This window comes from Macadamia integrifolia, chromosome 4 (assembly GCF_013358625.1).
Source record: "Macadamia integrifolia cultivar HAES 741 chromosome 4, SCU_Mint_v3, whole genome shotgun sequence".
In the NCBI taxonomy this organism is placed as follows: domain Eukaryota; kingdom Viridiplantae; phylum Streptophyta; class Magnoliopsida; order Proteales; family Proteaceae; genus Macadamia; species Macadamia integrifolia.
In genome coordinates, this window is record NC_056560.1 from 2,360,758 (window position 1) to 2,382,331 (window position 21,574).

Here is a 21,574-nt window from a genome sequence, read left to right on the forward strand (position 1 = left end):
CAGCGAACAATATGACAACCTGGTCCTATCTTCATAACGAAAAAAATAAAGTCAGAAAAAATCTACAGTAAAAATATAAATTACAAAAACACATAGAAAAAACTCTATTATGAGGTTCTAAGCAGTTAAAGAGAATACAGTTCCTAACACAACTAGGACCGACAACAGTCAGAATGCATTGCGAGAATCTTCTCGGCCTGGTCTTCCTCTGCAATCAACTTCAAGTCTTTTGTTGCTTGTTTCAATATGCTAGTGCTATTGGTTTTGTCGATTCAGAATTCAAAGCAAAATATATTAGATTCTAAGATTCTGCACCAATGTTGGATGGGAGTAGTTCTCAAAACTCATAAACTCATAGGAGAGCTGAGTGAGAAAACTAGTCGGGAGTTAAGAGGAGTAGCAAGAAGTGAGAGTGAAGAAATTGAAGGAGAAATAGAAGATGGGTATGAAAGCTACAGAGATACAAGTACGTTACTATTTCCCGATACCACCCAAACCCTACAACAATAAAGAGAAGTAGCACTGTATCATCCGCGTGATATCCAAAGATTATTTTGATCCGAATCCAGATCATACAGCCTGGTTCCGAGACTCAGACGAGAGACAAAAGCTTGGGAAGCTGAGTGAATTCTGAAGGGACTTAAAAAGGGAAGTTTTGGAACGACATCCAGAGACAAAGAAGTAACGAAACATCGACGGCTGGGAATCGCCAAAATGACTTAGAATCGGAGCGTCCATATTTAACTGTAAGGGTTCACACGGATCGCTGGAGTGGAGGGATGGGAACCCTCTTTGGCTCTTTCTTTAAACCTTTCCTTTCATAACGAATTGTCAAAAATATCCCTCATTTTCAAAATATACAGATAAATTTGGAAAACACATCCAACTTATTTCCTACGCAGTACAGTAGTAGACCTAGTGGTTCATTTAAGAACCGGTCTCGCTTCATATTGGACCTAAGCTCTTATTTACCTAGATGATCGATGCTGATCATGGTTTCAAGTATCGGTTTGGTCTCGGCCATATTGGATCTATACTGGCTGAGACTGATCCTTGATCCTTGACCTATCTGGATTGATTCATGGGTAAAATAGTAAAAAGATTAATACTTTTTATAAAATGCAGAAGCAAACCCACTAATCCAATTCAATCCAATCCAAACTGATACCGTCTCTTAAATCCTTGATGGTGATCACTGTTTTAACCGTTTAATCAATTGTTAACTGGGCTAAGCTTTTAGTTATCTGGTTACCATGAAAATAAGTTGGTTGGAAACTCGCCACAATCTCTGCGTTTATTTTTACGGTTTCTTAATAAATTACTATCGGTCTGGTCTTGGATTTGTATTGGGTTCAGTCGGTTTTTGATTTTGATTGGTGTATTCGGTTTGTATCGGTTCCATAAAAAGCTTACTTAAAACAAAATGATAAGGGTTCGATTCGGTTCAAGTTGAACCGGTTGGTTTTGATCAATCCGATTAGTTCAGGATGAAATTTGACACAATACATTACGGACGACGCAGAGCGTAGAGAGGAGAAAGAATGTGAGAATGTAGGAAAGAGAGAAGAGTACTGGAAAGGAAAGAGAATGTGTGAGAGAGCATGATTGGAACCCAAATTTTAAAATGTTTTACCATGTGGCAACTATAGTGGAACCTGGGAAAGGGAAGTGGTGATGCTACATCACAACAATTTCAAGGAAGATTTTCTTAATAATTATCATGAATGATGTAGAGACATGTACTGATGAGTCAAACTCAGGAATGAATGTATTAGTACAGGGCGAAGCCCAACTAACAAATCAGTTTATCAGAAACAACGGATTCCATACTCTCAGAAGCCCGAAGTAACTCATCCTCATCAGCCCGAAGTTACGAATCCGAATGCCTATCTCCAACTGAATTCATCTCATAAGACTGATCTACAGAATAGAAAACATATAGAGCTGACCAATTTGTTAAAGAGAACTACCATGAAAGATAGGACTGTAATCCTGACCACCCTTAACCAAGCATATGCAGGTCCTAGTTCTATCCTAGGAATCTTCCTTGAGAGTTTCCAGGATGGTGAACAGGCCAGAGGCCTCTTGAATCACCTGCTGATCTTAGCTATGGATTCATGAGGCATTTGATAGGTGCAAGGCCATACATTCTCACTGCTAACCCCCCCCCCCTCTTGTCCCTAATGGCCCCTTCTGTTCCTCCAGATTCTGAATTCAAGGGCATTGGCCATAGAAGAACATTTACAGTTCAGCAGCAGCAGCAGCAGCAACAACTTAAAGCTCTTGATTCGGGGAGAAATTCCTTAAACGATTTTCATTGTTTACTGAATTTCATTTCTCAACTGATGAAACCATGCCAAAATTTTGAGAACACAGTACTCTTTAATGTGATATCAAGGAGAAACTGAACCAAGTCACCCAACCAATCCCAATAATATACAATTACCTGAAAAATGACAATTTGCCATGAAAGGGATTCACTATATAATCCAGGACAGCTTATATCTTACTACACATGGCATTTCCAACCTATCAACAGGAGAGAAATTATTTTTCTGTACTCATGGATTACATTTTAAAACCCCCGAAAAAAGGAAGGGGGAGTACGTAGCATCCTTGACAACCACTATATACAGTGTATGAGAGATGCTGCAGGTGGCTTCCTACTTGTTCTCATGCCCCGTGGCTCTTAGAACAGTACCATCTTCTACATTCTCCATGTTGTCCTCATCCACATCATCCAGCTCATCCAGTTCTTCTAGTATTGACTGGTTCATCCGTTTCCGAGATTGTCTCCGGTGCTTCTTCATCTCCAGCCTAGGCTCTGCTTGTTGGATGCCCATGTCGCCCACCTTGTACCTGAAAATTCTTTGGTGGGCGAGGATACAATTTCGAATATTCTAATTTACTAATAATAAATGATGTTTGTGTGAATCAATGCAATGGACAATGTTTCTTATAGTTTTCTAGTATACACATAATGGACAATTTTCCAAGCAAAAAGAAAGCAAATAAGGAAGTTTTGACATTACAATGAAGTTACCTCACATCACCTTCCCTTTTTGTTCCTAATGTCCTCAACTGGAATTCTTCCCTGATTTTGATCTCATCAAGCAGTTGGAGATAATATGGATATCTTTCCCAGTCTCCCTTCACCACACAACCTGGCTCACCAAGATGCAGGCAATCACTAAATGAACATTTCACAAGCTCACTGGCATTGAGCCTCCTTCTGATCTGGAGATATAACAGCAAGGGGCATCAATATATGGAGCCATAGAAAGATCAGGATTTGTTTGACCATGAACTCATGAACTACATGTAGCCTATTATATAAACAACACAAACCTCTGGGAACGTTTGTGCAAGAGATTTCTTTGTTACTTTCATCAGACTAGGCTGATTAAACCCTGGAGTATCAGCTAGATATCCTTTTCCGGATAAAGGAAGTAAAGAAACATGGCGAGTGGTATGCTTCCCCCTGCCACTTCTTGTTGACACTGTACCAACTCGCTGATCTTCAAACCACTTGCTACCTTCAGTCTGATAAGATCAATGATCTAAGAATGAGAAGAATTTTGTGATTCACGACAACTACAAGATGATGAGACCACATAAAAATATAGACAAACCCACATGTTCAAACCAGTTATCTGCTTCTGCAGCATAAGGAACTCGTTGATTGCTTCTCAAAGCATTGATCAGGCTGGATTTGCCAACACCACTAGGACCCACAGTGACAGTTGTTTGATCTCTCAATATGAATTCTAGAGAATCCAAGCCATGTTTGGACTCTACACTACAAAAGAGTGGTTCATAACCCCATTTGCGGAGCCTTGCTTTCCATGCCAATTGTGTCTGCAACGTCAATTACAAAGAACTCAAACAAATATATAGACACGAAGATGTAACAAACAAGCAGTAGAAAAAAAGTTAAGATCTCATGCTCTGCTTTCTTATCTGATCAAAACTAGGAGATTATAGCTGGTTGATATTATAATGAAATCTCCTAAGAAAATCAGACCAAGTCCAACATTTAAGTAACTTGAAGTGGCATTTAGTTGAAAATTTCCCAGTGATTGCTCTCAACTTAGTTGATATAAGTTTTTAGATTTGAACTTAACCAAGCAGATCAAACATCTGAATTAACTTGCAGAGCATTTTAGTTGAAACATCCTTAGTGAATACTTAATAATCAATTGACACCAACAAAAGCATGCTATGTAAGGAGTTTGAACAAGAAGAACGAATTCTCAAGGGAATAAGAAACAATTATTAAACAGAGCAAGAAAAGCACTCAAGCCATCGAACCTCTTCATCGACAAGATCCAACTTGTTCAGAGCGAGCGTGAGAGGAATCCCAACCGACTCAGCCTCGACCAAGAACCTGGTGAGAGAGAATGCCTCAAGCTTCGGCTGCTCCATTGAGAAAAGCACCAGCAGATGATCCACATTGGCGACCGGAGGATCGAGGATCTCCGAACTTCTCTGGTAAACATTTTCGATCATCCCTCTGCGGTCCACCCAATCGATGGACCCTACTAACACCTTATCCCCAACCAAAACCCTCCTCTTGATCTTCTTCAAAAGAGCCCTAACCACGCACAACAATTCAACTCCAACGGCTGGTTCCTCAGGTTCGCTAGCATTTTCCAGGGTCGGACCCGCTGACTCGACGATGACTCTCATGAAATTGGCCTGGGCAGCGGCAACCATTCCGATAGCCTGGTTCGGCATTAGAACAGGTCGATTCTCCAGAGAAAGAAGGGGAGATAGAGATGATAATTCCCTGACGCTGTCCTTTGCTTTGAGAAGGTTCTTGTGGGGCGGCTGCTTCCTGTTACTATTAGGGTTTTGTCGAGCTGCAATGGAGACGAAACCGAAACGGGAAGTACGAGAAGAGACATGGCGGAGGAGGAAATTGCTGCAACTGGGAAGAGCCGTGCGATTACGAAGGATGGTAAGGAAAGATATAGACATGTGTGAATGGATAGAGTTGGACCTAAATTGCAGCAGTAGCAGAAGGCAGTCCTCTCAAATTCAGGGAATCTGTTTCGTATCAACAAGATTTACAGTGTTTCTTGAGAGGATTTTGCTTTGAATTGCAGAAAGAAGACTGAATTATCTATCGAATATCAAGACAACGAAAGCCTGAATCTTCAAAATTGTGTTCCCGGCCATGGCAGTTACAGCTCTCAGTAGAAGTTTCGAGCTTAGGGGTTGTCTTCTCGTTCTATTTCCCCATTTCGTTTCCTTCTGGCGGACCCGGACCGTCCGGCTCGCGAATTTTCATCCTCGTGTCAAGATGACGTGGCAATATAATTAGTGAAGAAATACTTCCGAAATGAAATAACGTGGTAATGCTATCCAGTATCCATTGGATAAATAAAAGGATTGTCACATCCGAGTTATAGTCTTAAAAAAACTCAACCCCATAAATCGATTTACACAAGGTGAAGGATTCAAGACCATATCAATTCACATCAATTCTCAGAAAAAACCAATGTAGAATCAACTCTCATAAACTGATATGGGATCATAACAAGTTTCATTTGGTCATATTGATCGGATTTATATTGTTTTAAGTTGATATGCATACATAAGGAAAGTAATGAAAAAATCTTGGTTTTTTTTTTTTTTCCTATTAGATTACTATCGATATGGTCTTGATTCTTTAATGGGTTTAGATTGGTCGAGGGTGAACCAGTTTAGATTGGTATCGTTCCATTTAATTGTGAGTCCACATCCTCTAAAGTGAGTAGTGAGGTTTGAAGAACATCGGATAATTGAGAGCATCTAAGCACACATCCCAAGAAAATTTTCAGCCAATTGATGCTCACCCCAAAATGGAAGTTGGAGGAAGAGGATTTCTTGGGATCTTTTCCCGGTAAGAAATTTAAGTTGATTCACGAATTTGCCATATTTATTACCAAATCAGTTAATACCACCCCCCAACTCCCAAAAAATAAACGAATTCCCATTTCTTTGTTGTTACAAAGAACGAACAGAAGAAGCAGACAAAGAGAGAGGGATCATCTAGAGAGAGAGAGAGAGAGAGATGGGAATGAGAGATGAGAAGAGGTTTATGTTTCTCATCTTTCTTCTTCTGCTGTTTGTTGCAAGCTTGCTTTTCTATCTTTGGGGGAACGCAGTTCATCAACGGAGCACCATTAAGTCACTGCAGACTCAGTCTGTAAGCCCCTTTTCTTTTCTTCCTCTTTTCTACGTGTCTTTTTTTCTTTGGTAAATTTAGTGCTTCTTAGGTCTTATGTACTTTTCATAGATCATTCAATGGTAAAAAAGAGATTAAATTTTCATTCACTCATGGTTAAGAGAGATCCCTGATGTGATTTGATGATTAGGTTTTTTATTCATCATTAACTTTTATTCCCTATTATATAAGGTCAAAAGTAGCCTTAGTGGTTCAGTTAGAGAATTCGATTTCATAATTAGAAATTGTATTCCTAATTTTTTTGTATTGTATTTCAATTAAAAAATTATACTTCATAAACAAAGTAAGACAATTCTTGTAAAACATTTTCCATGAAACAAATGGAGTCTAAAGAAAAAATAGAGGAAATAAAAGAAGGGAAGCGGTGATTGTGCTTCACAACAATTTCAACGAAGATTTTCTAGATAATTATCATAAATGATGTAGAGCTATGGCCCGATGATAAATAAAATTCAGGAATGGATGTAATAGTTAGTATAGGAAACCGTAAAGGGTAGTTGAGTTGGCAAGGGACCTTTGCCTCAGACGTGAGGTTCTGAGTTTGACTCATTTTACCTCTTTGAGGCCACTTACACGGGGTGTTTAGTGCTCTTCACTGTTTTCAGTGAAAGTTAAATGGTTCTAATTCAACCCTAGTATGACTCGATCCATGCGGTTATAAAGTCAGTATGGACCCACATGACTAGTCAGGCCAAAGGCTTAAATACCCATCATTAAAAAAAAAAAAAAAAAAAAAATAGTTAGTACTGATACCTCACTTTGTAAATTTTATGCTGTTCCAGATAATTACTAATAACTTCCTAACTGGGACTAAATATGTATCACCAATCACTGTTTCCTTTTTCATGTTATCTACAGAATAGAGACCGTATAGAGCTGAACAATATGTTAAGGAGAGCTTCCATGGAAGATAGGACTGTAATCCTGACCACCATTAACAAAGCATATGCAGGTCCTGGTTCTATCCTAGACCTCTTCCTTGAGAGCTTCCATATTGGTGAAAGGACCAAAGGCCTTTTGAATCACCTGCTAATCTTAGCAATGGATCAGGAGGCTTTTGATAGGTGCAAGGCTATACACCCTCACTGCTACCCCCTCACTACAACTGGTGTTGATTTTAGTGCTGAGAAACAGTTCATTACTAGAGATTATTTCAAGCTCAAGTGGAAGAGGATTGAGATCTTGCGAACCATCCTTGAATTGGGCTACAGTTTCATCTTCACGGTTCGAATCTTGCCACAGATTATTTCCAATTTTTATCATTGCATCTGTAAAATCTCATCTCCATTTTTTGAGCACCCAGGAGAGAACTCACTGTGAACTATTTGCAGGATGCAGATGTGATGTGGTTAAGAAATCCATTTCTACACTTCAGCCCCAGCGGCAAGTTTCACATTGCCTATGACTATCACATAGACAATCCAACAGAGATAAGGAATGACATCAATGGAGGATTCAACTATGTTAGATCAGACGCCGTATCAATTGAGTTCTTCAGATACTGGCATATGTCGAAGGTTTTGTATCCGGGGTATAGTGATCAATCTGTCTTACAAATCATAAGAAATGATATGGTCAATGCACAGATGATAGGTTTGGGGTTTAAGTATCTAGACACAAGCTACTTTGGGGGATTTTGTGAGCCAAGTGAAGATATGAACAAGGTATGCACAATGCGTGCAGACTGCTGTGAAGGCATTGAAAGGAAGTTCCATGACCTCAAACTTGTTCTTGAAGACTGGAGGAACTTCACTAAATTGTCAACTGAGGAGAAAAGATTGTGGGCATCTTCTTCTTCAACTTCTCCCTGGAGAGCTCCAAGTTTATGCAAAAGTTAACATTTATTTCTCTTTTGAGTATGTTTTCATTAAGGACTTGCATCAATAATTGGTTTAGTTCGAGCAATTCTAGCTCTGAACCAGATGCCTGGATCATCCAATTAGACTAATAACTGGGTTACAAAGCAGCCATATGAACATTCCAATTTAAGGTCTAATACTGGGCAACTTTTCACAATAGGCCACATTGATATGCTTGTCAGGTTTATTTTGTGATCTGATCTGATCAGATCAGGTTAAATTAGTCATTTACCTATCGTTTGGAAATTATCCGATAGGGCCCACTTTATGGATAGGTAGGCCATAAGGTCTAATATTCATGCCTAAAATTTCAGCCCAAATATAGTTTGCCTAGTGGCAAAATAGAGCTTTCAAAATTCAGGACCACGGGAGTGTGTCGTCCGCATGCATGGATATCTAGGGAATGCATGCCAATACATAGGAGGGATTCGATTCAATCAAAACTGCCATATCACTGTTCCATGTGGCAAATCCACACCTTTTGAATGTAATAATCCCCCATCTTCTTTTGAAGATAGCAAAACAGTTGCTTATAATATCTCTCTCTCTCTCTCTCTCTCTCTCTTGTATTCTTTTCTCAAGAAATTTATTGACCTATTGTCTCCGTTAGCTGGACTGGTATTTCAACAAAAGAGAGTATTGGGGCTAGATTTTTGGTCACTGAGCTGATATTGGAAGATTGGGACCGGAGGCAAGAGAGTGAAAAGGATGCTCTTGTATGAGAATTGGTGATCTGACTTATTTCGCCAGTGTTGATCCAGGAATGATTGTGCTAGTGGTGAAGTTACAATTGGTTACAATTGCAACAAATGCTACTATCATGGCTATGATCCTCCAAGATGGCACTGGAAGAGATACAAGAACTGGGAGGGATTCGGATTCTGTCCAATAACTCTCCAATCTCTCAGATGCACGCATGGGGCTGTGCCGACCACTTGGGGCTGCGTGCTACCAAAGTGTTGTGCTGTGTGCATGTGAGAGGTTGGAGAGGATCCAAATCCAAAAGATGACTTTTTTCGGACTTTCATCCTCTGTCGTGGGTGAGGCCGTGCAGCAAGGATCTGACGGCTGAGATGATATCGGCACATGCCCCGATGCCATGCCGGCCATCGGATCCTCGCCGCACAGCCACACCCGCGGCAGAGGATTTTTTTTGACTATTTTCCCTTAATTTTTTAATTGGGATCCTCTGGTCTACTGCTTCATGGGTTTTCAATGGGTTATAATAGGATTATTCTGTATCTTCTCGAGGTACATTCAGAGTTAAGAGTTGCACTCGTCATTTCTAGTTAGCGGGCGCAGCTTTATTCTTTGTTGCGGAAAGCAAATTCTAATCAAGGTCTGAATTGGAATACTTCTTAATTTCCTTACGCTGTGATGTTCAACAGAAGATGGGAAAAACCCAGGTGAACCTAATGGAAAACTGACCCATAAAGAGTTGGGCATCCAGCTCTTTCCATGGCCTTATGGGACTCAAAATAGAATTAAACTATAATTAGAGTTCTGAACAAATGTATAACCCAGTAACTACCGCTTCACAATTATGCAAAGCCTTTGAAAGCCTATGCTCCATCCATCTACTATGGCCAGCCAGGAGGCAGGGGACCTGCAATGTGTGTTCCCTGTAACTTGATTTTATTTCTCACATTCACCATCTCAGAATTTCATTCCACCAACAATGCCACTCCCATCCCCTACAGCAGAAGCAACCTGACAAGAAAAAATTCCCTCTTTATGTAGAAATTCCTCCCCTCATCAACAGCATATGTAAACTAGCCATTGTTATTTGCCCTCTATTTCTGTTGCTTATTGTGTTTGTCCCCAGTATCCCTTCTGTTCCTCCTGATTCTGAATTCAAGAGCATTAGCCCTAGAGGAACATTTACACTTTCTGCAGCAGCAGCAGCAACTTAACGATCCTGATTCGGGAAGAAATTCCATAAACAATTTTCTTTGGTTACTAAATTTCATTTCTCAACTGATGAGACCATGACGAAATTTTGAGAACACAATCCTCTTTTTACATAATTATGTGATAATAATGTGATATCAGTAGTGTACTTCATAGGAAATGTTAATTGCTTCTTGTATCTCTCTTATGTATAAAACTCCATGTTTTTGCAGTGAAAGGAATTAGTCTGATGTGTGAACTGGGTTTCCTTTCTTTCCAATCTTTTGAAGATACCCTGAAACCCAAACTGATATGACTACATTTAGTCATATTGATATTTATGTGAAATATAAAATAGTGAATAGTTAATGGAAACATACTAACCAAGTTGATAAAAAAATAACCATTTGGCACTGAATTTTCGACAGGGATGCATAAAAAAGAAAATGATAAGTACAAGGTGAAGAAAATTTTACCTCCTCCACTTTTCTTTTAAGTATAATTATCACATCAAATGGTTTACTACTTCAATGAAAAGAAGAAAAAGAAAGAGTAAGCATCCACTGTCTGAATATGAATGCTAACAAAACAAGGTTCCATGCCAGCAAAGTAAAACATGAAGTCTCTAGCATATGCCAATATTTTCTCGCAGAAGACCTACTTCTGGTGCTGTTTGGTGGGCTTCTTCTTTGAAGAAGCAGGCTGAGGCTGAGGCTGGGGCTTTGGATGGCGCTCAGCTTCAATGGGATCCAACCACTTGAGAGGATGGCGATTGAAGAAAGGCCAATTGGGGACAGTGACAAGCGTAGTCAAAACAACACCAGCAGCATAAATGATCAACATCATCTGGAAGGAGCCAATGGCATAGCCAGTAATGAAAGATCCAACAGCAAAGACAACGAGCATAATCTGCATCAGCTGCTCTGCAAGCTTCTGCCCTTGCCAATCCATCTACCAACAAGTGAAAAAGAACAACCACAACTCAGCCTTATCCCAACTAAATGTGGTAGCCATCTACCAACGAGGAAACAAATTACATAAATTCAAGAAGAACTAAATCCAAAAAAAAACTCCGAGAACCAGACAAACCAGGTCCCTGGTGAAAATTTTCAATCATTGTTTGTAGCTTCGGAGATGGGAAGAATTAAGTACATGTGTGCGTTCTTCACTCCTTCTGGGATGGTTCTGAGGCAACTCGGGATAGAAGATTTGGTAAAAGAAACGGTAGATTTGATGGGTTTTGAGGAAAATTCATTTGAGATTTCATAATAATCTATTTACAAGGAAGGATCAAATTCCCCAATGGCAACATGATTTTATCCAAACCATCCCACCTTTTTCCTGTTGACAAGATAATTGAAATTGACTGTCTCAATCGAACGAAAGAACGACTATTATTGGATGAAAAGAACAAAAATTGGCAATCGTGCACGCCAGTAGCACAGATAACGAATTTCTGAATCCGATCAGTAGCCCGTTTGGTCAGAATAGAAATGAAAACTAAACGGAAGCACGAAAGAATGAGAAAGGAAGACGACCGATGTCAGATAACCATGCAAATCTGGGATTGAAAAGATATATTCCTATTCTTCCTTCCTTCGATTCTAAGGTTAACTCAGCGAAAAGCAGAAAGAGAGGGGGGAGGGATTGAGGGTCTGAGAAAGACAAGATGGGGTGGATCATACCTGAAGAATAGCCGGAGATACCGTCAGCGGAGAAGATCACCTCGTTGATGCCCTAGAAGACGCAAATCGTCTGTCCCGCTTTTAGAGTTTCCACCTCGGAAACAAATTAGGGTTCTACAATACCCCCATCTATTATTGTGTGGTTTTGTGTTACGACCCTTAAAGACCATTTTACCCTTCATAAACGCATGTGCTTTTTAATGGAATTCATTGAAGGAATTCTCAGTTATGGGAGCTTTTAAATGGAATTCGGCTTCGTTGTGGAATTCAATTTAGGAGGAAACGGAACGGAGACGCAGTGAAGACTGAGGCTTAACTGAGGGAAAAAGAATGCCGAAGAGAACGACGCACACGTACTCGAGCGAGGACGCAGCCCCCGATGGCCCAGAGTCCGATCTGTTCGTCTATTACTGCAAGCACTGTGGTTCTCATGTTCTCATCACAGGTTCTTTCTCTCTCTGTGTGCCCTCTTCTGATAATGTTACGGGTTTTTTTTTTTTTTTGAGGAAAATGTTTTTTTGGGTAGAACTTGAAACAATTGAATGAAGTATTAACGCCTGTTTAGGGTTAGGGTTTCTCAAACGGCAAAGTTGTAGTTTTGTTAATTCAAAATCCCCCTTTTGGATTCTTTAAAAGTTAACGAAATGCTTGTAGCAATTAACAAGGGGAGCAATTAATCGTTTGATTTGCAATTCCCTATATGTATAAGGTTGTCGATGGCTCTTTTGTATGGTTTAAACTTATGTGCTCAAGAACCGGTTAGGATTTCTTTGATGAAGTAGATTGTAGAAACCTGGCAATTATGCTTTCTCTGTTCTATTTCTTAATATGTTCAATGTTTCTTATCGTTGGAGCATTTTCTAATGATGCAGAGCAATTTCTTACAAAAATTCGTTTGTTTTAAAGATACCCAGTTGCAGAAAATGCCAAAGCGTAAAACTGACAGAGCATATGTGCTGGACAAGGAGAAACATCTTGCAAGACTGAATATTAGTGAGGGTGGAAAAGTTCTTTTAAAACGGTATTTTTTTTTCCTGACCTCAATAGTATGTTAATATAATGGGAAGAGTTTCTCTGTTTCAACAAAAATAAATAAAAATGGGAAGAGTTCCTCTCATGAAATGAATTCATTGCCCTCCTATGTATAATACTATTGTGTCATACCTCATTGATGCGCTTCTTTGTCCTGATTGCTCTGAGAACCCTCTCCCTAATATAATATGGCCCTTTTAGATATTAACATTTGAGACATTCTTTTGTTTCTCCCATAAGATTGGAGATTGCTTTTGTTGCTTTCACTTTTCCTAATTTTTCTTGGTTAATGTTTCTTCTTTTCAATTGGAAGTTGCAGTAAATTAGGAATATGTAAAGAAGCTTAGATCCAGATAAATCACCATTCTTGCTCCAGTTGGGGAGAAATTAGAAAAGGGAAAAGAAAAAAAGAAGATTATGAAATAATGTTTTCTACATGTTAATTCCTGGTTTCCAACTTAAATTCTAGTACTTATGAGATTCCTTTCTAATTGTTGTGAGAAACCTTTTAAACCTCATTGATAAAGGTATGTGAATGTTCTGTTAATATGTGACAAAATATGTGGAGTGTAGACTAGGTTTAGTTAAGGTGGCTTGGTGATTCCTAGTTGTTTTAGCCTCCTAAAACTAGTCGTCAACAGCCAGCTGTTCCCTGGGCATTGATAACTAGATAATATTTTTCACTGGTCTCTATCTCTCTTTCTCTAGAATATGCATGGATTTTTACTGGTGTATATGGGAAAACTGAAATCAACTAATATAGCTAAACTCCATATTAAAGGCTTCTTAAAAAGGTTACTTGTGGCATGGGAAAATTGAAATCAATTACTTGTGGCATGTCTGCTGGCACCCTATCCATCCTTTTACCACCCCTCCCGAAAACAATGATAAAATATTATTTCTTTCCTTTTAGTCACTTCATGATGGATTGTGTTACTGTTGTTTCTTGGGTTATTTAGTTCATGCTAGCTTTCAACCTAAGCAATTATTTGCATTTGGTAATCAGGGTCTCAAGATGTAAGTAAATTATAGTTGCGTTTGGAGCTCATATGTACAAACTGTGGATCTTTCTTATCCAGTGGCGAAGGGAAATTGGAAAAACAATTCCGTATGACCTGTGTGGGTTGTGGGCTTTTTGTTTGTTACCGCACAGAAGAAGACTCAGAAGTTGCCCCTTTCATTTATGTTGTTGATGGTGCGCTTAGCTCAGTTGCAGCAGAAACTAACCCTCAGGTATAAATATATTGCCTATCATTGATATCTGCCCTGCTGTTGTCATGTTTCCTTGTGTTTGCATTGCATGAAACCTGATTACGTGATTGGGTAAGTTGGTCATTTGCTTTTTTCACACAATTGAAATATAAATTTGGTATCCTAGAATGACTATGAAAACTTGGTAAGGCAGAAAGGTAATCAAAGAGGAGAAAAGGAAGGGGTGGATAGGGGCAGGGAGTTACACTGTCATCTCATTTAGCACATTGGAGAACTCGGTCCTGTGTTTCTCCTTTAACCCCACCCTTCTCTTTCTCTACCCATCAGGCCCTTGTTCTCATTCTCTCTTTCTTGCGCCATCTTCCCCTTCTCTTTCTTTCTATTTAGGGCATCTCTCTCTCTCAAAATTGATTGCGGAATTTTATTTTTTCTGTTAGTCAGACCCAGTTAAGCTCCAATTTTTTATTGACTTCTGTACCATGTTCTCTAATTGAGCCTTTTTTTTTTTTCTCACCTAGGTTATTTTTCCCCTTATGGCAAGTGGAAATCAATATAAGATATGGGTTGAAAATTTTGTACATATTATAAGTGAGAACAAGCGTAATTTTTGTGGGCTGTTGTAACTTGTAACCTTGAATGATCAATCATAAGTTTGGGTTGTCATCACTTTGATGGCCTATCAGGTCTTCAACTTCCCTTCCCATTTAGTCTTTGATGCTAGTTTGCAGAGGTGGTTTAGATTCAATCTATGAGTAAGACAAATGTGGTTTAGATTCAATCTATGAGTAAGACAAATGCCAGTTGAAACCTTTTTGTCATAAGATCTTCAATATGGTTTAGACATATTTCAACACACCTTGCCAAATTATTATCAAAACCTGTTCCAACTGTTTCTGTCATGTAATACTGAACTGAAGGATTCAAACAGTACTAAAGAACAAGATCTTAAATCAAAAGAATGATCCAAATTTAAGGAGAAAACAAGTTGGAACAAAATAGGTGGCAAAAGGACATGAAACTGAGGTCAAGTGTAAGAATTAGGAAGGGTAGCAGCTGTTGAAAATCTGAACCTATTTGAATGATCAGATCAGCAAATGGGGTAGATCTATTACCTGTAGGACTGAGGATAGGAAAGGCAGAAGTTAGAATCTGATAACAGTCTTAAGTAGTTGAATATAGATTGATAATAGATCTGTCATATGTACGGAACAGAACCACAGATCAATATATAAATCAGCAATATAAAAACTCCTACTCGATTTCAAGAAATAGGCCTGAAACAGTGTAAAAACCAACTCAGGACAGAAATAGGAGAAATTGTATATTGGGGAATCCACATGTCAGAAAAGCCTGGAAATTGGATCGAGTTCCTTTGAGATGGGTGGAGGATTCTGATGGTGGTGGATGGGGCTGGACAGAATGTCTTGGGGAACAAGTTATTTTAATTTTCTCAGGAAAACAGAATTCAGAACAGGGATTTTCAGAGAGTAATCTTACTTGTCAATGGTGTTTAGGATGAAATAAGAATCACAATTGACTGAAGAACATCAGTAGCACAAGAGCACGAACAATAGATGATCCACCCAGGCTTCTCACTGCAAGGTGTCAATTGGATCACACACAAGGATTCCCCATGGAGGAAGAAGTGCTTCGGCAGCAGCAAGCTTGTTTATCAAAATCGTGGGCCATGCTTGCCCATGGCATGGGTTGCCTTTTTATTGAAGAAATTAGTAAGAGGTTAGAGACCAAATAGGAAAGATCCCCCAACTGTTTCTTACTTGGATTACAAGACATAATCAGATCTAGCTGATGTGGACTCCACTAACTCATTACTTTGGAGACAGGAAACAAACAACTTAAATTGAACCAAAGCTGAACCATCACTTAAACTGGACCATGGTTTATAAAAATATAAAACAGCAACCCATCAAGCCACAGTTTGCCTAGACTATCTAGCTAGATTTCTTCCTACTTGAGTAGGTCTTCAGTTCTGCATCACTCTGGTTGGGGAATTATTATATAGAACATTGTTGGAACTGCAAAAGGTAGCACATATTCCTGGAACTGCACAAGTTGTTCTACTATCAAAACAGGCCCTTAATGACTGTATTTGTGGCTGCTAAAGAATTTGATGCAGCTGACATTTTTCAGGCTTTGATGTAGCCAAATTCATTATATTTGTTCAGAGAGGCCCTAGTTCCTAGCTAACCTGATAAAGTTGATACTTGTCATTATTCTGTTTCATGGATGTGGTCAACTTGCATGTTTAGATTTTGTGTCCTAATCTAGTGATCTTCTCTGCAAGTCATGTTGATTCCACATTCATCAACAAATGTTGTTGTCATTGAATAAATCTATGTGCCAATTTAGTTTCTAATAATTTGCATCACTATTCTGCAGGATGCGCCAGTCCCACCCTGCATATCACAGTTAGAAGGTGGTCTTGTTCAAGTGGCAATAGAAGTAGAAGACCGTGCCCAGCGTTCTGCAATTACAAGTAAATATACCAACTTAATTCTTTTATTTGTTGCTTTTTTGTCCTTCTCAAAACCCTACCCTTCTTGCCGACCTTTGCCCACCTATCACGGCACCAAGATTGCTGGAACATGTGCCTGACCAAGAATACCCTAGCAGATTGTTGAAACAATTGATCAGGTCATGTTGTAGAATTTGTTAAAAGGCTCCCAATAGTCGTTCTTCCTGACAATGGGGGGCTAGGACATAGGCGCCTTCTGTGAGTCTGTGACAATGGGGGCTAGGACCTAGGTGTCTTCTTGTAGCGGTTTGTTGCTCAAAGCAAACTGTGGGGCATGTCCCTAACAAAATAGTCATGAATGGAAATAAGACAGATTTTTGTCCACAATTATATTTATGTTGAATGGATGGGGGAAAGTCTTGGTTTTTCAAGACTTCAGCAACAATTGTAAATCAAAGGATCATTTTTATTTCCAACTTGTCATCTTGATTTTGATATATTTTCAGTTGGAGCATAGAATTATTGTTGCCACTATCTGCCAAGGAAATATTTTGACGGTCCATTTTTCCTTGTGTTTGTGTGATCATTTTCAGTCTTGGAGTCCTTTACTTTGGGGGTTTAATTGTATTGCAGCCTGCATTCTGGCTTTGGAAACTCTGATCGTATGAGCTTAGTTTGATTTTCTTCAGATGTTGATACTTGGAAAAGTGGAAAGTCAGGTTCCCCCCCCCCCTCCCCCCTTTTTTCTTTTGGTGGCAGTGAAATGCCTTTTTCAAGGTCTTTGGGTCAATTGGAGATGCCCTTATTCTTCATATCTTTACATTTACAAATTTCTTTGATATATCAATACAGATATGCGGTGTTTGGAATATTTTCTAGTGTTTCATTTAAGACATTCTTAGTAGATTCCCACAGATTTACTATTCATTTGTATTAGGAGTAAATGCAGATGATGTTCGTGTATCAGTAGCTGCACCTGCAGCACGGGGAGAAGCTAACAATGAGCTGTTGGAATTTATGGGCAAGGTATTTTTCACACCATATGACTACCTGAAGGGTTCTAATCATTATGTAAAGCTGTCAAATTTTTGGGGCATATGTGCTTATTTGCTTAATGTTCTTGGCACAGGTGTTGGGTCTACGGCTGAGCCAAATGACTCTTCAAAGGGGGTGGAATAACAAGTCAAAGCTACTTGTGGTGAGTCTGTAAACATTTATAACTATTTTCTTTGGTATTAATAGAAGCTAAGAACTGCAAGCTTTGATTTCCCATGACTTTGTTGAGCATGAGTAGCCTCTTATGTAATATGAAAAGTTCTACATGTACTTTATGCCATTTTCTTGTCAGTAAGCTAATATGACATGAATTCAGCTGTTGGATATGGGAATGATGCCATCATTTACAGTTACATTATATGATGATGCCACATGGTGGCTCTCATTGGGATGGCATTATGTTAACTTATTAGCTTATTCTGGAGTTTCACTGCCAGTGCCAGGGAATTGTCAAACGTTACTTTCTTTGTGTTTTTTTTTTTGCTGGTAACCTTTCACTCGAGTTAGGGGCCATTGCTTAGAGCAATGGTAAAAGGTTCGGGCTGCCAGGGCAAATGCCCGGGTTCGAATCTTGAAGGCGGCTACTTTGCACAAAAGTGCTGACTCCATACTCACCCCTCCCAGAACCACACATGGGCCGGATCAGCACTGGGTAATGTGGCCTTTGATCTTTCACTTTAGTGTGCATGACAAGACTGAGCTATCCTTCAATCCTTCAATTGATTCCATCCAAGCCATTTAGTACCCCCAGTCCAGAAAAAACTTTGTTATTAATTATATTTGTATGATAGATTTGTCATTCTTTTTCGAGTATACAGGGTCTACTATGAGCCCCTTCTCCAATGTAATAAAAGATTGACCTTATTTTGTTTTGAAGTATAAAGGTAGTAAACTAGTTCATTTTTCTTTTCCATTTTCAGTCTTGATCTTTTGTTTCTTGAACCAGGTGGAGGACTTGTCCGCTAGACAGGTCTATGAGAAACTTCTGGAGGCTGCACAACCTTGATGCTTCCTGCATCCAGCTTCACATCCTTCTTCTGGTATATGTGTAGGTCCTGGTCTATATCACATGCCAGTGCTGGGTATGTTTCATCTGAGGTCCATATAACTGTTACCTTGATGCTTCTTGCATCCAGCTTCACATCCTTCTGGCATATGTGCAAGTTCAGGTCTATATTATGTGCCTGTCTGTGATGGGTATAATTTACCCAAGGGTGGAAGACATTACACATGACTCCTCTCCTCTTTGGAATATGAATTATTCTAAAAAGAAGATGATTAAGTTCTGTTTTTGCATGAAACAAATTTGTGCTTCTTGTTGTGGACTCATTGAATTTTTTTGGAAATGTGATCCTTATTTTGTGTGCGATATGTTTTTGCTTACTATTCAAGTGTGAACATTGCTGGGGTTGGTGTTTGCCCGATTGCCGAAACCCCCCCCTCCCCCCAAAACATAAGGATGGTTACCAGCAGTTTGGTCATGCAGTGTAGATGCAGAGATAGGGGTCAATCACTCTGCTGGAAGCTTATTACTAAATTTTCCATTGTTGGGTTGGGTATGCAGTGTGGGCAGGGGTTATGAAAATCGGAATCAGGGATCGAATTGATCAGTGCACATATGAATCAGCTGGAATCCAAAACAGCCGATTCCGATTCTTGAAACAGTGGTGTGTGGGGTTGGCATTTTAGTTGCTTGCTGAGAGACCCAATTAGTGTTGGGGAGGAAATGAAGAAAGGCATGAATGCACCATTGATTTTGTTGCCAAATGAAAAGAGTTTTAGGTGGCATTGTAGTCTTTAAGGTCAATTTTTTTTAAGTAAGCTTTAATGTCAATTCATGTTCATCAGGACTGCAAGAATTTTGGCCTTTGTACTTTATGGGGCCTAGACTTAGCTATTTTAACTCTTACATATGAATCACTAGAGCATATCAAAGCCATCAGCTACCACACTGGAAAGAGAAAACAGTTCCTTAACCCAAAAAAAGTTAAGGAGCCAACCGTTCTCTGTAAGTGGCAACTCGAATGTGGGTATCACATGTTATGATCTTTCACATATATATATATATATATATATATGGAAGAGGGATAGGTATGCTAGCGTAGTACCTAGGAATTAGGAATGCTAGTAGGATAGTAGCTGTAGGATTTGTTCATCCTTAATATAATTGTTGGATGGAGAGAAAAGGTCTAAAACTTCAATCCACCGTTGTTGCACCGTATCTCTCCCCTAATTCTATCTCCACTCTCCTTCTTTGTCTCCGCCTCCCACTGTTCCTCTTCTTCTTCCTCCTTCTCCAACTTCGACTCTCACTCCGGTTCCTCTTCTTCTCTCTCTCTCTCTCTCTCTCTCTCTCTCTCTAGATGCTAAGTTCCTCCTTCGTTCCATGACAGACCACCACCACCACCTCCACCTCCAATTCTGGCTTCATCAAATCTGAGCAAAAAGATGGAATTTTTGGACGAAGAAAGCCGACCGAGGTTCTTCTTCCAATCTCGTGTTTCTACTTCCCAAAACCCTGAATTTGAAACCCAAAAGATCAACAAACCCTTGGCCTTCATTTGCGTTTCTGTTTCCATTCTCTTGTTCGTTCTTTCATTGTTTTTTCTTCAATCAAAAACCCTCAAAGTCATCTTCATATGGTTCTCTTTGTCCCTCCTTGTTGGCCCATTCACTCCGATTGCCAATCCTAATTTGTGAATTCCATCGATCAAGCCAAGAAGAAGTGCCCACGTTGAATTAGAAATTGAGACTCTGTTCTCTGCAGCCACTGAAAATGGGTCGAGCAGCGGAATTAAGGGCGAAAGGTTGATGCCAACATGAGTGAAAGTGATCCAGATTTGGGTAGTGCTAGCGATTTAGCGTGGGAGGAATTACTGAACAAGGATTTGATTGCAGGAGAAGGAGAAGAAGTAGATTTAGGGAATAATCAATCAGAAATTGATGTGGAAGTAGAGGAAGTAGTTGCCCAACAGGGGAATTGGGGTGGTAATATGGAGGACTTAGTGGAGCAAATGGGATCTCTAGGGTCTACGAAAACCTCAAACCAGGCTGGATTGGATGGGTTGCAGGTAATAGCTTCCTGGTCTTGATGTCAACATCTGCATCTTTGTTTGTGCTTCCCATTTCTGTTATCGGCAGGGAAAGGGGAAGATGCAGGAGAAACTAAGATGGGTTTCTTTTTTTTCTGTATAAATGTGAAAAGGTTTGTTTTATTTTCATTTTCTTCTTGATGTCTGGGAGTTGGAGTTCGAAGGAGGGAGAAGAAGAGGAACCAGAGTGAGAGTCAGAGTCGGAGAAGGAGGGAGAAGAAGAGGAATAGTGGGAGTCGGAGATGGAGAAGAAGATTGGAGATAGAATTAGTGGAGAGATAAGGTGTAGCAGCAGTTGATTGAAGCTTTGGACTTTTTCTCTCTATCCAACGATTACATTTAAAATGGACAAATCTTACAGCAAATACCCCACTAACATTCCTAATTCCTAGGTACTATGCTAGCACACTTGTCATTTTCTTTATATATATATATATATATATATTTACGTTGATCTTATTACTATTAAAGGTACACTGCAAAAGAGAATGTGTTGGGCAAGGAACTAAAATATTCACCTAAAGTAGTAGTCAGCAGATAGGCTCTATGACCCTACTTTCTACTTTAAAGCCAGAGAGGGACAAGATCTTAAATTATATAATCCCCCTAGTGTGGTCGTTATCATTAGATGGGTGCGTGCTAAGGAAAAGTAAATGGGGTTCTGGTTGGCTGTACGCAAGCCCTAACCACCTTCTAAGAACATGGATTTGGAAAGACATTACAATTGACAGGCATTGGTCACAGATGATATTGATACAGCCTGTATTGGTTGCTGATGGTATTGATACCTATGGATCGGGTTCCTCTGTAATTAGTTACACAGTGTAGGACAGAACTAAGGGTTAGGAACTTTCACACTTATAGCTCAAGATGCTTCCAACCCTTGGATCTGTGCATGTTGTGCGGCAGAGGATCCTCACAATGATACCTATACTGCCTATATTGGGTTGGATTGGACTATTTCGTTGATATGTTCTTTTTTTATTTTTTATCAAGATATCTAAAACCATGCCCTATGATTCTTCATCCATTTCTATCGC

At 39.5% G+C, this 21,574-nt stretch overlaps 4 protein-coding genes across 6 annotated transcripts in view; 2 read left to right on the top strand and 2 right to left on the bottom strand.

The window, feature by feature from the left end:
• LOC122076908 (uncharacterized protein At4g15970-like) overlaps positions 1 to 8,248 on the top strand; it is a 21,574-nt gene extending 13,326 nt beyond the window's left edge. Inside the window, exons 2-4 of one of the 2 annotated variants that reach the window (XM_042642545.1) lie at positions 6,041 to 6,193; positions 7,091 to 7,456; positions 7,564 to 8,248. In XM_042642545.1, coding sequence (XP_042498479.1) covers positions 6,059 to 6,193; positions 7,091 to 7,456; positions 7,564 to 8,070 — 1,008 coding nt within the window. In that variant the 5' untranslated portion in view covers positions 6,041 to 6,058 and the 3' untranslated portion in view covers positions 8,071 to 8,248. Of the gene's footprint in view, positions 1 to 6,000; positions 6,194 to 7,090; positions 7,457 to 7,563 lie in introns of those variants that run through there. The other variant, XM_042642544.1, reaches the window with a different exon arrangement.
• On the bottom strand, positions 2,363 to 5,270 carry LOC122076907 (small ribosomal subunit biogenesis GTPase RsgA 1, mitochondrial). Of its 2 annotated transcripts, none has more exons than XM_042642541.1 (5): positions 4,312 to 5,270; positions 3,637 to 3,858; positions 3,349 to 3,543; positions 3,044 to 3,237; positions 2,363 to 2,868 (listed from the first exon to the last, which is right to left on the bottom strand). In XM_042642541.1, exons 1-5 carry the CDS (start codon positions 4,978 to 4,980, stop codon positions 2,664 to 2,666), a joined length of 1,485 nt encoding a protein of 494 aa, XP_042498475.1. In that variant the 5' UTR covers positions 4,981 to 5,270; the 3' UTR covers positions 2,363 to 2,663. The 2 variants fall into 2 exon arrangements, with proteins under 2 accessions (XP_042498475.1, XP_042498476.1); XM_042642542.1 differs by having other exon boundaries at positions 2,363 to 2,859; positions 4,312 to 5,268.
• A 2,194-nt stretch (positions 8,249 to 10,442) lies between the features above and the next one.
• Positions 10,443 to 11,819, bottom strand: LOC122077153 (probable signal peptidase complex subunit 1). Its single transcript, XM_042642982.1, has 2 exons — positions 11,667 to 11,819; positions 10,443 to 10,932 (listed from the first exon to the last, which is right to left on the bottom strand). Exon 2 carries the CDS (start codon positions 10,930 to 10,932, stop codon positions 10,639 to 10,641), a length of 294 nt encoding a protein of 97 aa, XP_042498916.1. The 5' UTR covers positions 11,667 to 11,819; the 3' UTR covers positions 10,443 to 10,638.
• Positions 11,820 to 11,883: 64 nt separating this feature from the next.
• On the top strand, positions 11,884 to 18,811 carry LOC122077152 (UPF0235 protein At5g63440). The gene is made up of 7 exons (XM_042642981.1): positions 11,884 to 12,111; positions 12,573 to 12,687; positions 13,778 to 13,931; positions 16,311 to 16,407; positions 17,324 to 17,412; positions 17,516 to 17,584; positions 18,389 to 18,811. Exons 1-7 carry the CDS (start codon positions 11,997 to 11,999, stop codon positions 18,446 to 18,448), a joined length of 699 nt encoding a protein of 232 aa, XP_042498915.1. The 5' UTR covers positions 11,884 to 11,996; the 3' UTR covers positions 18,449 to 18,811.
• Positions 18,812 to 21,574: the final 2,763 nt, after the last annotated feature.